Here is an 18,492-nt window from a genome sequence, read left to right on the forward strand (position 1 = left end):
CCCCACCGGTCCCCCCCCCCCCCTCTCTATTTATCCACCACTGACTGGAGGGGAGGGGGCACAGCTGTCTCTGGCCCTAGAGAGGCAGAGCCAGCCGTCACGTGGGCAGCCTGGGTGGATCCGGGCAACATTGTCAAGACCCTTCCTGGCTGCTGAATGGCTCTGTGCTGTGAGCAGAAAGCAGGCATTAGCCTGCTATCTGCTAAGTTTGGTTCATAGGAGTTCATTAGCAAATGTACTCATGTGATCCAAAAGAGAAGTAAATCCAAATAATTAATAAAAAGTTTGGCTTTACTTTTCATTTAGGAAGGAAACCAGCAAGATACATTTCACTCTGTAAAAATCATAAATGTAAAATTCTTATTGTCAATATTACTATTTCAAAAGCTCCCTTGCAGGATCCCAAAATCCAAGGCACAAGCAGCAGAGAAGGAGGACCAAGCAGCATTCCAACATCACCTTTCCAAGTCAAAAGTATAGCTCTGCAATCATCAAAGCTCATGCTCCTTGCTAGTTGGAGAGTTCTAGCTGTGACTCAGCGGCGGGCTCCCTGCATTGCGGGTTGCTGCTTTTACACAGAGTGCCACAATCCTTCTCTGCTGCATTAGATTTTGGGCGGCTGTTGGGGAACAATTTCACTATTACACTACTAATAACAGTGTGGAGCTTACACTTTACCAATCTTGCAGTTTTGATTTTGGCTTCAGTTGGACTTCAAAGTGCACATTATAGTATAACTAATCTGCCGTAATAACTAATCCCAGCAATTAATCACAAAATAGAACTTACCTAAATTTAAAAAGACCAGCTGAGCTTGTATTGCAGGACATATCTTTACAAGGAATGGAATGGCTATATAGATGCCAACTAGTGTAATAAGGAACATTCGTAACCGGGACCACAAGCCATAGCGCCTTAAAAGAAAGAAAAAGGGGGGAAAAGTGTGATTAAGATGAAATAATGATTGTTCACAAGCAGATGCATTTTATTTTATTTTTTATTCCCCCACTTTTTTACTTTTCCAGGTCAGAATTACATGTAATACTATGGAACATATCCCATTTCACAGGAGTTATTTAGCTAGCATGCTGACTCTGACCAATCAGGAAGCTGGTTGGCAAGTCACGATCCACCGCCCGGTGGTACGTGATTGGTCATGAAGCCAAGCTGCCTAGCAACAAGTGAACGTGAAACGGATGCCTCAGAACATGAAGCTAGTGTTCTTGCGACAGAATGCCAGCTTGCCAGGCAATCAGGAAGTCGGATGGAGAGTTAAGACCCGCCACCCGGCTTCCTGATAAGCCAGGCCAATTGTACCCTCGGATGCCAGTATCGGTGAGTACCGGAAAAAAAAAAAAATCATCGGCACCCATACTCGATGCTGAAAAACCACTATCAGTGCAAAATGGACTACTGAGAGAAAACATGAGTCATTTCACAAATACTACTAACCAACAATTTATTTTCCATCCCAGTGGACTAAAAGTAATAGGGATAGACAAGGTCGAAAGCCATTGGAGAGGGTCCAATCTCATTAGGGAGATTTCCCAAAATGAGTCGAAATGGATCTTCCTACTGGACATATTTTCCATACTTTATCAGAATCAAGTTAAATTATTTCTAAAACAATTCCTGTGTAGCTAATTACATCCTACTGTATAGGAGCAAAGTGCCAACATGGAGCTGTAGCCCAAAGCAACCGGCTTTATTTAAAATTTTAAACCTGACTTGATGCTGTGGGCAAGTGCCCCAATTATGTTCCAGAATATCTGAACCTTCCTCTTCAGCTGCCATGCCCTCCAGTGATTTAGTGGACTTTCAGAAGCTCAAGTATTTCTATTGATAATAAATGTCTGAATCTTTTATAAATAAACCCATAAATTCATACAAACCTGTTATTTATTTATAGAGCTAAGTCAGACTGTATCCATGCTTCCTTGTGCCATAAAAAGGATGCACTGATTTTATGGATTGATTTTATGTATTATGGACTTTTTTTTTTTTAAGCATTTAGTCTATAAATTCTTACCCAATGTGTGGATATAAGACAACATGCTCATACTACTCCACCTAAGATTCCAGAATGACTGTGGATGTGACAATGCTTATTACAAATACATGATCGTGTGATATCACTTGTCACCTCAGAAGTAGGACAGACCAACCACATGACACAAGCAAAGAAAATCAGCCTGGACAGAAATGCCACCATAGTTCTAAATCACATGAATCTAGCATGTCTCTACCACTCTTTAGACGGTAAGTTCCATGGTAGCATGGCCTGATCTGAATGATTTAAACTGTTTTCCTATTATTTGAACTCTACAAGCAACAACAATAGTGTGGAAGCAGCATTACATACATTTATGTGTATCCTACTAAACTATATTCTAGATCTACTATATTTTGTAAACTTAATTTGTCCCAGTGGATAATTCATAAAACGCAGATGTACTTTTCCATATCCCCTTACATACTGTTGGTAGGGACATTCAGTAACATGGATGGGAGGAAGACAATCTGCAGGAGCCAGAGCATTGTACCTTTGATCTACTGAGGAATGCTTTACTGGCTGCAATGCAAAAAAATTATGACTAGGGATGCACCGATATATCGGCCGCGGAAACATATCGCCCGAAAATGGTACTTTACGCTAAATGCCGAAAGTGCAATTTTTCTGCCGATATAGCGGTGCATCAGAAGAAGGGAACAACAGATATATAAGCCAGGTGGGGAGGGGGAGTCTTAGCATGATTTCATTTCTCTATACCTTTGGATCTAGTGATCATTTGGATATGCAGTCACTAAAAGTAACCATTGCAAATATACCTATGTGCATCTCGTGCCGAGTAAGAGTTTCTGAGATTTCTGGCAGGTAATACGTTCAGTACGATAAAACAGGAAAAAATGTACTGGAAGGAACCAGGGTATGCAGAGTTTTAACAAAGAAGGTTCCCTGCGGAGTTAAGGATGAAGGGTAGACAGAATAGGGGCAAGGAGCTGCAGGGCAATCTCCCAAGATGCATCTAGAATGTTGCTTGAAACCAGGACGTGCTGATTTTTTTATATTTATCTACACATTGTAAGATTTTTCTGCTCAGCCCAATCTTATTGCAACATTTCTATTGCAATTATTTTATTGTCAGCATATGCAAAGGATAATCCCCTCATCCAAAAGGGATAACGAACAACATGTAATTGGTTGTTGATATTTTCTATAAATCTGCAACTGGTGCAGCAGATTTCCATCTCCCGAATGCATTATCACTCATTTCTTAACTCTTACACTATAGATCATTGCCGTTGTTCACCAGCGTATGGGTAATTTATACGACAAGAAGTAGTCGTATAACGCAAACTGCATCAGTGAACTCCAGTTTTCTCGTACTAGAAAAAGCACAGATTTAAATTTAGTTCATTTGCTCATTGCAGTACCAGAGATTCCAGTACAGAGTACATTCCAGTACAGAGATTAAATGGTCACATACAATTTGCAAACTTAAAATGTGTCTAAACTTCATCACCAAGACAACCAGTGTTGATAAGCAATGTAGTTCATGGATAAAGCTGTATAAGCTCATCCGCTTTGTTTCTAATATAAAAGTCAGTTGTAGAATTTAATCTGTTGGAAAATAGGCCAACTCATTAAACCATCCCGTTTTAAACCCTGTGTCCACCAATCATGAGAATATGACCAATCCTCACTGGTTTCTTGGCTTAATGAATACTGCATTAGGGCAATTGGTGGAGGTCAACCGATTTTACAATTATTCAATCCCCTCAGACAGCTGTAACCCAAAACAAGTGACAACTCCAAAAAAACTTTCAGTTCCAGTGACCATAGCCACAAAGATAGAAGTTAATCTAGCCAGCGTAGGCAAAGACAACAATTAACAGAGGTTCTAAGCCTTTCTTACTCTATCCAAGCGGTGGACAAAGTAATATGGAATTCAGGAGCCAGTCTGTCCAATCCAATCATCTGTATTCTCATGAGATCTCAGGGAAAGGCATTTTCCTCCCCTGAGATGATGTGCATGGTCACATGTCCTAGTCACATGTGCTGGAGTTCCATTAAGTAAAATTTATCTAGCAATCTGCCCTTAGCAAAAGTGGCCACTGTGAGAAGACTGGGAAAGAAAAGAGAAATAAGGTATGCAAAGAATACAAAGCCGGCAATTATCTAGAAGTATGTGTTTGTAGATTGTCATTACTAAACATTTCTAAAGGTGTGTTTGTTGTTATTGTAAAGATATGGGTAAAGGTCTACTTTAATGACAAAGCTGACAATGATCACTTGGTGGTAAGAAAGAGACTTCTACTTGGCAATCGGAGTGAGGACATGATAAAGCTTACAACAATATCTTCCCTACTGTCCCATTGGAGGGTAGGTAGGCTATCCAGCAATCCATACAAAACATGCAAGCACACATGCAGGCACTGCAGGGTTACTGAGTGCCTGAGGGGATGGGCTTTAGGCTTGTGTCATTGGTACTGGTTTGACATCAGTTTGAGATGCTTTTGAGATCATTCAGAATTCATTGACATGAACATGGGCATGTGCCCTGCAGCTAATGTCCTTCTGACCTGCTTCTAGTGAGGGGTGTTGCATTCCCATAGTTGTAGAGGAATGCAAAACCCATCTCAAACCAACAAAAAGCCCATTGACAAAGGACGTAAACATAATCTTGAGTGTTGTGGGCTAGATGTTCTCTTGTTATAAGAACACACATTAAAAATTGTTCTAACAGGGGTCCAAAACAACAGAACTCATTGTAGATATCAATGACTTCTGCCTCCATTAGACAAATCATGAATCATCACTGTAAATCATCATGAATAAGGGAACCAGACATGGGGATGCTCTATTATTCTGAGTGAAGTTAAACTAGAAGTAGACAGTATGTACTTGTCATTTACTTACACTATATATTGGACATGTCAGAACTATTGGGCCAAAAGGAATCGATTTCATAGGCCTAAACATGTAATTCTATAGATGTGTCTTGGGCGTACTAGTAGCCATTTTGTCTATGTGCTATAAGGTGAAAATAAGTTCATTCTTCTACATTGGAGTCAAAGTAGATTTTCAAGCTAACATTCCTAGGGGGGCTCCTACATCACTACAGGATGTAGCCAGTGGGAGGAACCATATGTGCAATCCAAGAAACCAGTATTAGACCCCATCTGGCCAGTTGTATACCTGCGGCGGCATGCAGGCAACAAACTGGAGGCATTTCAATAAATGTACCCTTGGAAAAGAAGATATAGGGCCTCTTAATACAGGAATGTAATTCTTTACATGTGACCCTGTGCTGGCTTTAAGTACATTCCAAACATTTAAGCAAACTTCATTGCACATTCTTCCCCGCTTTTGTTCTACAAATCTGGATATACCAATGCAGTAACTTCCTCACACTGAAAACTATGTGGAAGCAACTACCTGATTTAATCACATGAACAGTGCCAGTGTGGTAATAAAAGATACACTGCAAGTGTTTGTAAATTTCTTCCCTGTGTATTACTGAATATAAATGTCTCGCTACAAAGACGAGTGTCATCTAAGGACAGTGTTGGGAAAGCAGACTGTGCAGACTCCTGTGAAAGAGTAAGTATATCACAAGAGCAGAAACTTGGATTTATAGGACATTCTATTGCCATGGTTGCAAGAACACCATTTTTGTTTTCTTTAAGAATATACTAAATTGGGGGGCGTGGCCTGAGCTGTTGAGCATGGAGGACGTGTGTTAGCTCGGCTCCTCATCACCCGGACACTTGAGCTCTATTTATTGCATATTTTGGCATAACTGCCCTTCCACCTTTTACCCTGCCTCTCCCTGGACCCCTTACCGTCTCCTATGGGGGGGGAAAAAGGATCCAAGCCTCGCAAATCGGAGAAGAATCAACGGGCCCCTGACTACCCGCACGTGTCGCTGGTCTCGTGCCCCATGGAGCCGTCTCCACGGTACTCGGAACAGTTGTCTTCCCCTAAGACTCCATCTGACTTGCTGAAAACATCCTCAGTGGAGATTGCTCCCCCCTCGCCTGTCAGCGAAGCTCCGACCCGACATATCAGCGATGACCAGCTCCTGTATCGCTTCAAGGCTATGTTGCAGGCGGAGCTGAAGACAGCAACGGACGAAATTAACTCACACTTCTCTAAAGAGATGGAGGATAAGGTCGACTCTACTATCGAGATTGTTAATTCTCACACGATTGATATAGGACATCTGCAATCCAACCTAGACGCCACTATACAGAAACTGGAGGATCTGGAGAACAGATCACGCCAGGGTAACCTCCGTATTCGCGGCATCCCAGAGGAAGTGGAGGACCTACAATCCACAGTGACTGCCATGTTCCAAGAGCTTCAGCCTGCTATTCCAGTTGAGCGCATGGAACTTGATAGAATTCATCGGTCCCTTGGTCCCAAGCGCCCTGGGGGGCCCCTAGGGATGTGATCGTGAAATTCTCCTTTTACAGATCTAAGGAGGCTATCTTTCAGGCGGCTCGTGTCAGCCGAGATCTGCAGTTTCAAGGCTTTCGTTATGAAATCTACTCAGACCTCAGCCAGCTCACTATACAGAAACGATGAGCCATGCGTCCCTACTTGCTATCACTCCGATCTCATCATATCCGTTATACCTGGGGCTATCCCTTCAAGCTGCAGTTCATCCATGCTGGGAAGTCTTACGGGGTTGCGTCTCCCGAAGAGGCACATCGGCTGCTGCATTCCCTGGGTCTACATGAAGATTCAACGCCGCCAACTCTCCCACCTTCAGGAACCTCTACGCAGCCTCTACAACCACTATGGAGCAAGGTCCCCTCCAAGCGCCCGGCAACTTCACCGCCGGGGCGCCAGCGTGACAAGATTCCTGCTCCGACCTGAGAGTTTGCTTCCTCCAATGGACCGGTGAGTCCAGGATGAAACCGCTTTGACTCTTTCTCGGCTCCTTCACAGAGGATCCCTACCTCCCCCCACAGTGAGTACTGTTGCATGCCGCTACAGCAGCGGTACCCGTCACTTTACAACACCCCCCCTCCTCTACCCGTTCCACTCCGACAATACCACTCTCATTTACTTTCCCACCTTGGATTTTCTACTCCCATCCATCCAGTCCCCCCCACCCCCGCCGTCACCTATCCCCACCTTATGGATTCACAACGTCTTAGGGTCTCATGCCCTCAACGGCAGGATTTGGATCCCCTCTATGCATCCTCACCAGTTCTCCCTACGCGGGCACTTTTCCGTAAGCAGCGAGCAGCAATGACTCTACCTGGGCTTGAGCATATCACAGCTTGCTATGCCCCTTCTCTCTCCCTATTTGAACGCTGAATGCCCGGTTGACGGATCTGTGGGTTTTGCCCTGCTGGGATATTGAATGTATATCTCACTGGATCGGCACAGACGACTGTTATTATTCTTAGTTTAATGTTGGGTGTTAGTCATGTGCCTTCCCATTGCAATTTGCGCGCTCTCTGCAAATGAACTCCTAACGTGCCCAGTTCTATTGTTGGCCTAAGGCGGTGCAGAGGCGAACGGGCATGTGTGAATACATTTGTGTATTAAGCAGGGCTAAGAATTGTTCATAACTGTTTTTGATGTGTTTGTCTTGTTCCCTTTCCCGCCTGTTCCTTGTCTCCTCCCCTCCTACCCTGTGTTGCTCCTCCCGCCTTTTCCCGTCTGTCGCCTCTTCCTCGGACCCTCCTTTCCCCATGTCCCCCCTACCCACATGTCTTGATTCAGGTTTCTATGAAGGGTTAAAGTGGATATCCTTCTGACCCGATTGAGGTGCAGGGGGGCACATGCATGGTCTCTTGCCCTCCGTGGCCAGAATATCCTTCAATGGGAAACTGAATGTAATGCACATGGCGCTGAGGTTTAACATGCTGGAGAGTTCTCTGGTCTCCTCAGTAGGTTGACACAGTGGAACGCTATTGGTCGGCATTGCTAGTGTAAACCGGTCTGGCGCCTTTACTCGGGGTGCTACATGTTACGTGCTGTACTATTCGTTTTTTATTTTCTCCTGATGCTCTTCTTGTGCTGTGAGGGTACATACAGGGGATCACGTGTTTGCCTGGGGGTTTGGAGTTCCTCCATATTGGGCAGCACTGCTCCCTGTATCCCCTACGTCACTTCTCCGAAGCTGGCATTAGACGTTAAGACCACTCTGGTCTAGGCTTGCTACACCGTGTATGGCTCCTTAGGGGTACAGGTGATGCTGGAGAAATGGAAGCTGAATGCAGCAAGGATTTCTATATGTGATTATATGATTATATTTATAGCAGCTTTAGGATCACTAATTATCTTAGTAATTTTTCCAGGAGCGCAGATCTTTGTTGTAAACCCAGTGAAGCGCAACAAAGCTATGAACTACTATCGCTCTTGCCAGGCCGATATTATCTTCCTGCAGGAAACCCAAGTTCTCACTAGCCTCATGTCCCCGTTATCTAGGTAAACACTATACACACTCCTATCATGCTAACTTTCACGAGAAAAAAAGAGGAGTAGGTATAGCGTTTCGCCATACCTTGCCATTCATATGTAATAAGCAGGTTGCAGACCCTACAGGCCGTTACCTGATTCTCCAAGGCACCCTATATGACATTGACATTACGTTGGCAACGTACTTTCCCCCAATACCTTTCAGTCTAGATTTCTCTCACATTTCTTCCAACAGGTGGCCCACCATGGCAAGGGCACACTTATTCTGGCAGGTGACTCGAATACCATCCTGAACCCCCATCTTGACTCCTCCCGCTCCCCGGGTTCATCCCCTAGGCATACAACCGCAGATCCGCAGTCTAAACTAGTTGGCTCCCTTCTAACTACTCACAAACTAGTGGACGTATGGAGGGAACTGCACCCAACAGAGAAAGACTTCACTTTTTTTTCACATCCCCACAATGTTTTCCGGAGAATTGACATTTTTTCACTGCGCAGCATTCGGTCCCTTCATTCCTGAAAGCCAAAATTCTATCCACACCATGGTCAGACCATTCCCCAGTTTTTGTCAAGTGCTCAGCCCTCCCGAGAGCTCCTTGTAGCTTTAACTGGCGCCTTAATGAGTCGCTGCTTACTTTTGATACTTCCTGTAGCCCTTCTCCTTCACTTTTTGAAAGTGTGAATTCGGTTAAATATTATAGTCATCTGCTTTCCCCCCATCCACACTAATGGGGAATCCGATGTTCCCACCGGCGGTGGAATCACCGTCAGCTTTTACCTGGTGGTCTGTGAAGGGGTATTCCCTGATGTACCATTTTCTTGATGGTACCAGAATCCATTTGGGAATCCATAGTCGCCAAATCTGACCCCCCGCCGAGGGAATTTTTCCGTTATCTCCCAACTGAGACACTGGATTCAAACCCTCCTTCATGATGGAGACCCGCCATCCTCTTTATCAATGTTTGAGAGCCGTTGTCTTAACGATCCCTATGCCCCGAAACTTATTACAGCACTTTACTCCCAATTGCACACCCCTCCCTCCTCCGCACCCCCAACGTATGTAGCCAAATGGCATGAGGACCTGGGCTCTACCAAATCTCCGGAAGACTGGAATTCAATATGGAGGTCTATCTCTAAATGCTCACATAATATCCTATCTCAAGAATCGGCATATAAGGTACTCCTGAGATGGTACCTGGTCCCTGTCAGAATAGCCCACGCGTTCCCATCTTATCCTAAAAATTGCTTCCGAGGTTGCTCTTCAGAAGGTAATGTCATGCATATATGGTGGGCCTGCCCATCAGCTATAAGATTCTGGTCAAAGATCTATAGACTGATCTCCTCATTATTTGACATAACGGTCCGCAGGGACCCTTGGCACGCCCTTATGCATCTGAAAATTCCTCAACTAAGGCGGTCTCAACAGAAATGAGCGGATTTTGTCTTTTTAGCGGCAAAACAGACAATAGCTCATTCATGGAAAAAGCAGACAATACCTATTGGGGAGTTCAAACAACGTATGCAGGGCTTCTTCATCAATGAACAACTGTCCAGCGTACTGTCTGACTCCTATGCTAAATTCCGGAAGGTGTGGTCACCGTGGTGCGAACTCGCACTCCCAGACCCCAACATTTTTCAATTAGCATGAGACGGTGGGCACCTAGGCCTTACTGGTCTCGAGGTCGTCGCTCTTCAAACTCTCACCCCCCTCTTCCCCTTCTTTCTGGTTTTCTTTTCTACCTTCTAAACCATTTTTTTCTTCTTTTCATTTTTCTCTCTCTCTTTCTTTTTTTTTTTTTTTTTTTTTTTTTGTTTGTTTTGTTTTCTGTTTGTTAAGTGTGTTATCTTACTGACTATCAGTGACATACCTTTGGAAATGGGAAAAGGTATTTAAGTTTATCACAGAAGGGCCCAGGTTGGCTTTGGGCCGTTCCTATCGGGCTAAGCTGTGTCAATAGTGAAGTCAGTTACATGCATCGTTAATACGCATGCCGGACAGTTGTCCGTGACATAAATCTTCATATGATCAAGTGAATATTCGCAACCAGTATGTTACATGTATATCCGCATTGTATACCTCTTGGATGTTTTCTGTAATACTCTATGTACTACTTTACAAAATTCAAAAGAAAATAAAAAAAAAATTTGTTGAGAAGAAAAAAAAAAGAAAGAATATACTAAATTACTTAAAATGGAAAGTGATGATTATTTTAATAATTTACTAAAAGGATTTTATGGCAATATTATTTTATTTTTTTTCGTCAAAAATCCTTTGCATGGGTCAGTCCAGCCATGAAGGATATTCTGGCTGTGGCAGGTGTCCAAGCCTGAGAAGCTAAACGCAGAGATCCCACCAACGGAGTCTCCAGGAGATTTATATCGTATAGATGGTTTAACTTCTCAGCATTCGCCAGTTTGCAAAAGTGTGGATATTTTCCAACTCAAACAAATATTAAGAAATACATACAGCAGGGCTGGGCAAATCACAGGAGCCATGTAGACAATAATCCTTAAAATTTACAGCTGGCAGCCAAGTTTTGAGGTTTTCTCTGGTTGTTGTGGAGCTGGCTTCTAATAACATCCTGCTGGCTCCTGGATTGGACCGACTGGCTCCTGAATTCCATATTAATCTGTCTATGCCTGACACATAGTCTATATTATTTGCAACACTAGCATGTGGAGCAGCAGTAGTCTGCAACCAAAAGTCACAACTGGCCTTCATTTCCTTTTACCTGAATACCTGCCATCCATACAAGTCCATACAAACATTGCCTAAAATACGTAACATTTCAGAAGGGTTTAATAGCTTTACTGAAGTTATATCATCATTTATTTTTATTTTTTTTAAATAGTTTATTAGATTTTCATCAGGCCAAATTGATGGTATGAATGAAGATTATTATTTTTCAACCATTTGTATTCTTTTAGGTGACATTTGGGTGCAACCAGTTCTGTGTCTGCAAAGTTATGATTGGAAAGTACTACAAGCAGACTGATTATCTGGAATAGCAAAGAAGATTTCAATGTTTTATAGCAGGTTAATATTTACTTCTGGAAATTTCATATAAACACGGATACATTATCTACACATGCAAAACAGTCACATTTTCTCCCTGTAAAACAATGCAGAACCAACCTGTCTAGGCATATTACAGAAAAATCAGATCTACAAAAACACTGGTGGTTTCCATGCAATGCCATCTTGTTTCTGCTAACTAACTACAACAGGTTCACTTAACTGTCACACACCTCCAGCTTCACATATGCAGTTTCCCATTGCTCCCCTACTACCAGGAGCAAAAAGATATACCTGGCACTTTTTAGGTATGAGAAGTATGTAACTCCCTCTTTCTACCGTGTGACAGCATTGGTGCTTCGTGATTGGACACCCAGACACCTACTGCTGTCACATGAGAGTGGGGCAAGTAGAGAGTCTTTACATCTGTGTAAGGTCCAAGTTACAACATATAGCGTACACGGGGCTTACCCTCTTCTTTCCCAGCCACCAAACAGAGCGGCAAGGGAGCAAAAGGAAGGCAAGTAAGCACTCCTGGGAAGGACAGGCAGTTAAAGCCCGACTGAATTGCCAGCCTAAATCAGCCTAATACATTCCACGTGCATCAAAACAAAAGGTGAGTAAAGACTAACAGTTTTTCATGTCATTGCCTTCTTTAAAAAATCAGCCACATCCTGAATAGAAACACCTGTCCCCTGCCAGCATTCTGTCTAGTGGGACCCTTGCTTTCTGTGTGGAAGCAGTGATCTGTCTGATATGCTCCCCAATCAGAGCCAGAGATCTCCAATCAGTGGGGAGCATGATCTTTACGAATTACAGATCTATAGGTCTGACCTAATAGGGGGTATCAGACCTCTGCACTGAGACGACTGTTTCCACACAGAGAGCAAGGATCCCACTTTGCTTCTGCTATTTAGTTGTTTTAAAGCAGAGCTGAAGCCAAAACTTTTTTTATTTTTTCATTCGATTTTGGATAGTAAGAGATAATAAGAGAGAGGATAAGGGAGACTTATAAACCCTGCCAGCTTATATTTTGTTTGCCTTCTGTGTCCAATTGTTGAGATTTAACTTCCTGTCCGATAGCCACAACAGGAAGTGAGAGCAAATCCTTCTAGTGTAAGGGAGTGGTCAGCAGGGCCACCAAAATTAGTGTCTCCATTCCCATCTAATCCTGTTCTGGTGGAATATTTTTTACATTGTCTCCCAGACAGTGATAAAGACCTGACAGGTTCTAATCCCTCTCCACTTTATCTATAACAAAATTGACTTGAGTTGCACTTTAAACAGAAGGTTCAATTGCACTTTAAGTGAACATGTTGCTCTGTCTTGCAGTTACCCTCTCCTCATAAAGTACCCTTGCTTGTGTCCCATTACGAATTGTGGGCGATGGCCATACACCAAATCACCATTCAGATATATGTAATGTCACACAGAAATGCCTGATGAATTGGTCATTACTGAATTAGGGTGCATTTTAAAATGCAATCCAGTCTTCAGTCTTATCATCCTATCTGAACATATGAAAAAAAACTGATTCCACTCTGCAGCTTCCCACACTTGTTACAAAGTGCTTAGTGTTCATATGTTATGCAATTCTCATCAGCTGACAATGAAACATACTGGCTTGGCAGCATAAAAGTCGCTGTATATGGTTAAACACAGCAGGATAGTGCCAACACAGTGCAACAATGTAAAAACATCAGCTTTTGCGCAACTTGAAAACCAATACTGCTTACCCAGCGTAAAATGAAAAGGGAACGGTTTATAAAATGTAAGACTGTACAGAATATCCTGACTAAGGGCTATACCGCTGCTACTAAGTAAATACATAAATGCCATAATGAATATGATATCCATAGATGGTTTTCATTTCCACCTCTCACCACTGACTCTCCCAAGAGACAATTGGAAGAGATTTTTGTACTATATTAATGGCAGCCACGGGTTTATTTGCAGAGCTCTGGGGATTCAGTGTCATAGAAAAAAAGCAGATGATAAATTAGGACACCATCACGCGGTTTCATACATGCAAAGCTTTGCATAGGTATTTACCCCATCCCCTGGACTTTTCTGCATATGTAAATGCTATAGATATATATTAAAATGTTACCTATTTTTTTTTTTAAAGTGGGCACTAAGTTTTTAACGGCTAATTCACACTAGCTGCCCAGTAGAGTTGCATGTTAACATGCAGCTAGTGTCCACTAGTGGCAGCGGTGAGCTCCGGTGCCTTGTGGTGTTACAATACAAGGCTTAGTTTTTTCTTTAAACAGTGTTTTACAGTAGTAACACTGTACCCTCTGTTCAGGTCCCCACACAGCAGTGTGGTGTGCTGCATGTGAAAAAATGCAGCATGTTCTGCCTCCGGCATCAGGGCCCAGTCACACCATCAAGAGTGCGTTCGGCCTCTGGAACGCAACCCGGCGGCTCATCTTTTTTGGGGGCAGGAGGGGGTGCGATCGCCGGCACCCAAGCACGTGTCACATTAATGCCTGCATTCCGATCCAGTGCAATCTGCAAAAAATAGTGCATGCAGCATTTTTCTCAGATCGCACTGGATCGGAACGCAGGCATTAATGTGCCACACGTTCAGGTACTGGCGATCGCACCATGGGTGGGGGTGTGGCTGCGGTGCCATTAAGTTTAATGCACTGCCACGCCCCCTCCCACCCCAAAACAAAGTGAGCCGGCCGGGTTGTGTTCCAGAGGCCGAACGCACTGGAACGCACTCTTGATGGTGTGACAGGGACCTCCAAGTGGACCTTTACCCAGATCTTTAAAAAAACAACAAACACACCTTTAGAAATGTTTAGTAATGACAATCTACAAACACATACTTCTAGATAATTGCCGGCTTTGTATTCTTTGCATTCCTTGTTTCTCTTTTCTTTCCCAGTCTTCTGAAGGTGCCCACACACCTTGCGGTAATCGTACGATAATCGCGGGAAATCCCGCGATCGTATGATTATCGCAAGGTGTGTGGAAGGCGTGCGACCGTTTCTACTGTAAGGTCGTACGACTTTTATCTTAGGAACATGTTCGAAAATACGCAGAGAATCGTACGATTGTCGGCGGATGTGTGGCATGTTCGTGAGATAAATGCCGCACGGGCCGGTGTGCGCAAGCGCACACTGCCCGTTCAGCATTGCGGTCATCAGAAGCCCGCCCCTCAGCAGAGGGGGGCTTGCGATTATCGCAAGTACGATCTGCCTGTCTAAGATGGGCAGATCGTACGTTTTTTCAATTACCTTACAACCATCGCAAGACAAAAGTCTTGCAATGGTTGTAAGGTCTGTGGCCAGCTTGACAGTGGCTATGTTTACTAAGGGCAGATTACTAGATCCCCCTTTACTTCCTGGAACTCTGGCACATGTGACTAGGACATGTGACCATGTACATCATCTCAGGGGAGGGAAATGCCTTTCCTCGAGATCTCGTGAGATTACAGATGAGATTTCCCAGCAATGCTCTGCTGATGACAAGGTAATCCCAGTGCGCTTTGTTTTGGCAAACTGAAGTAATTTGCACTTTCAAAGCAGGAAGTGAATGCTCTGCAAGTGTAAGTATTTCAAAATCACAGCGTTTTACACCTGATATGTCTATGTTATTATTAACCATCATACATAGAGGGGTGCATTGGTAGAATTTGACTTTTGAGTGTAAAGGTCCGCTTCAAGAAATGATTGGATTTACCTATCAAAATCGGCCACAAGATGGAAAGCAAGTCCTCCACTGCTTCCCCCTGCAGTAAAGCAAGTCATCCACTGCTTTCCCCTGCCGTAAAAGCAAGTCCTCCACTGCTTCCCCCTGCAGTAAAGCACCTCCTCCACTGCTTCCCCCTGCTGTAAAGCACCTCCTCCACTGCTTCCCCCTGCTGTAAAGCAGGTCCTCCACTGCTGCCCCCTGCATTAACGCAGGTCCTCCACTGCTTCCCCTGCAGTAAAGCACATCCTCCACTGCTTCCCCTGCAGTAAAGCATGTTCTCCACTGCTTTCCCCTGCAGTAAAGCACGTCCTCCACTGCTTTCTCCAGCAGTAAAAAAGAAAGTCCTCCACAGGATTTTAGAAAGCACCTGGATGTATATATTTTATGAAGTCCCTGCAATGTTAAAGATAATATCCAAAAACTAGGAGGGTGCAGTACTTAAGCTAGCACAGGGAATGTGCATAAGACACAGCTCTGAACTTTTGATTATTATTGCCAAGATTAACAGGAATTTTGCACTGGAACAGATCATAAAATTGTATATTTAAACAGACCAAAGAGGAGAAAATAAGAGAAGACCATTGTTAGAGTTTATCTGCACTAAGCCCCAATAAATATGATGCAGTACTCATGTCTATGGGGGTTAGCAGATACCAATCAGAAAACTAAACTGTTCTATCAATCACCCCCCCTTAGGTAAGCAGGACCAAGAGTAACTGTCTGCTGATCTCACCTCTTCCCTCCTCCTCTCTGAATGGAGATAAAACTTGCAAGGTCAGCAAAGTTGACCTTGCAAGTTTTTTGGAGTGTTATGCAGAGCTTAAAATAATTGCTGCCCTGTGTGCTGATGACAAGAATGCACTTGCATTTGATTTACATTTAGGCGTCATTGTAGAGATAATTATTCTCTGTTGAAATGAGCATGTACTACAGCCTGCCCGCTAAAACACGATGATTTAAGTGCATTTATTGTACACTTTATTTATACCATTATTACATTCTAATTTATAATAAAATAATTATACAACTCAACATAATACAGGATTAATGGGCTTTCAGGTGGCCAGTGCAGGCTCTCATGTGGCCAGTGCAGGCTCTCACTAGGGATCTTGAGAGTTCACTGGCGGCTGCAGGAGATACGGCTCTTTAATTCGGTGTCCGATTGCTCCTCTCTAGTGCCCTGAGAGGCCCCATTGAGTGGCCTTCTAATATGCCTGATTAGAGGGTCGCCTCTGCCTGATTGTATCCAGCCTAGATTGCCATGTGGCATACCGAGGCAATCCTGGCCAGACGGGCCTATTTGTAGGGGTGGGGTTAGAGCGGGAGCTCCACGCGGCCCTACGTTAATCCGGTCCTGGCCAAGGAGTCTGCTGGTGGCTGCAGCCCAGTTCCCAACAGGTCACGGACCACTACCGGTCCACGGCCAGGGGTTGGGGACCCCTGCTTTAGAGTAAAAGGGCAGAAAAGGTGAAAAAGTGCTCGATATCCCTGGGTAAAGTGTTTTTAAAAACTAAAGCTATCCTTTAATGATTAAACACAACTGACCAGAGAAATCGAAGTATTACCTCAGTGTGCCTTGGGTGTGCAGAAGAATGTATTACACTGTCAATAGGTCTTCAGAATGAACCCGGTGCAAACCTCCAAGTGGTACAAGGACTATAAACAGTGACTGGGCCACCCTATGGTCTGAGGATTGTCTTACACAAACAAGCTATCTGTATATCTAACAATCCCCCCTAACAGAGGCCAACCTGCTAAACGGGCAATGAAAAGGATTTTGATGGACGGGTCTTTGATTTGTAAGCTTTGCAGCGTCAGGAAATCCTGCACGTTGTAATTACAATCCATCACAGGCTTCGTTGGTATCACTGGCTTTAGCAACACACAAGCTATTTTTGTTATCACCACATGTATTTATCAGATTTCTATATCAATTCTGTCACTTTGTACAGAGGAAGGGCTGGACTGCAAACATTACTGCTAGGCACCTACAAACAGCCTTCTACCTTTATATTTCACTACATCTCGGGAAACATCAGTTCCATTTTCCAGTTCAGCTATGCTGTCCTAGATTGGTCACTTCTCCTGCCTTCTCCAAACTCTTCACTCTTTAGTGAATAACCCCTTAGGTTTTAGCAGAATGGCTAGGGAGTTGTGGCAGCTCCGGTAGTGTGTGTTGTAGATTCCAGATTCACGTGCATTGTATAGACCCTGTGGGGGGAATTGATCAGAACTGGCAGACAGAACCTGGAGCAGTTGCCCATGGCAACCAACCAATCATCTTCTATCTTAAAGTTATATTAAACTCAAAACGTTTTTAAGCTTTTTTAAATGCTGAATAAATCCCTTACAATGGATGCTGCTTGTTGATGTTCAAAAGTTTTAGTTTCCCTTACAATCATCTAGTCTCCTGAGCACTGGTCCTGATATCCTGTTTTGGGGTGGTTCCTTTCCCTCGCAGGGTCCTATGGAGCCCCCCTTGTGTGTGCTGGTAAGCTGTGTGTGTCTCCACAAACACAGAGCACTTACCTGCTGGCTTGAAAAAAAAAGAAGAAAAATTACACCATTAGGCCTCATTTACACAGCTTAGAGTCAGCCCGTACAGATCCGTGCGGCGTGCACGGCTGTATCGGGCCGCTCCCAGGAAGGACAGGTGCCGCGTGTGATTGTACGCAGCAGCCTGTTCTTCTCAATGGGAGAACACGGCCGTACGCTCACCTGAGCTGTACATCCGTGCGGGTGTCTGTACTTGTACGCAGACAGGATGGATCCTGCCTGCGTCCGAGCACGGACAGCCGCACGGATGTGCAGCTCTCGTGAGCGTACGGCCGTGTTCTCCCATTGAGAAGAACAGGCTGCTGCGTACAATCACACGCAGCACCTGTCCTTCCCGGAAATGGCCCAATACAGCCATGCACGCCGCACGGATCTGTACGGGCTGACTCTAAGCTATGTGAATGAGGCCTTAAGGTTAAAAACAGAGGTTTTAGTTGCACAACTTTTGCAAAATATGTGGAAGCCGCACTGCCTCGTCAAGGCCCCTCTGTGTAGTGCGGTCCTAACTCAAATCTAGGAGAGCCTCCATCAGCATATGTAGCAAAGGATGAATTGGGTGCAGGAATGGGCTACCTCCTTGTAAACCTGCAACCAATTCATCCTTTGCTGTATAAGCTGCAAGATGGAGGCTCTCCCAGATTAGAGATAGGACTGCACTATACAGAGGGGCCTTCACGAGGTAGTGCGGCATTCACATATTTTGCAAAAGTTGTCCAACTAAAACCTCTGTTTTTAACCCTAATACTTACACAATGTAATTTGTTGTTTTTTT

At 44.0% G+C, this 18,492-nt stretch overlaps 1 protein-coding gene across 2 annotated transcripts in view; it reads right to left on the minus strand.

Moving 5' to 3' along the window:
• Window positions 1-18,492, minus strand: part of ABHD12 (abhydrolase domain containing 12) — an 89,714-nt gene that overhangs the window by 42,014 nt on the left and 29,208 nt on the right. For both annotated transcript variants that reach the window (XM_018573238.1, XM_018573230.1), the window contains exon 2: window positions 790-914. In XM_018573238.1, coding sequence (XP_018428740.1) covers window positions 790-914 — 125 coding nt within the window. The remainder of the gene's footprint in view (window positions 1-789; window positions 915-18,492) is intronic.

This window comes from Nanorana parkeri, unplaced genomic scaffold (assembly GCF_000935625.1).
Source record: "Nanorana parkeri isolate BGI_ZX_2015 unplaced genomic scaffold, ASM93562v1 scaffold46, whole genome shotgun sequence".
NCBI lineage: Eukaryota > Metazoa > Chordata > Amphibia > Anura > Dicroglossidae > Nanorana > Nanorana parkeri.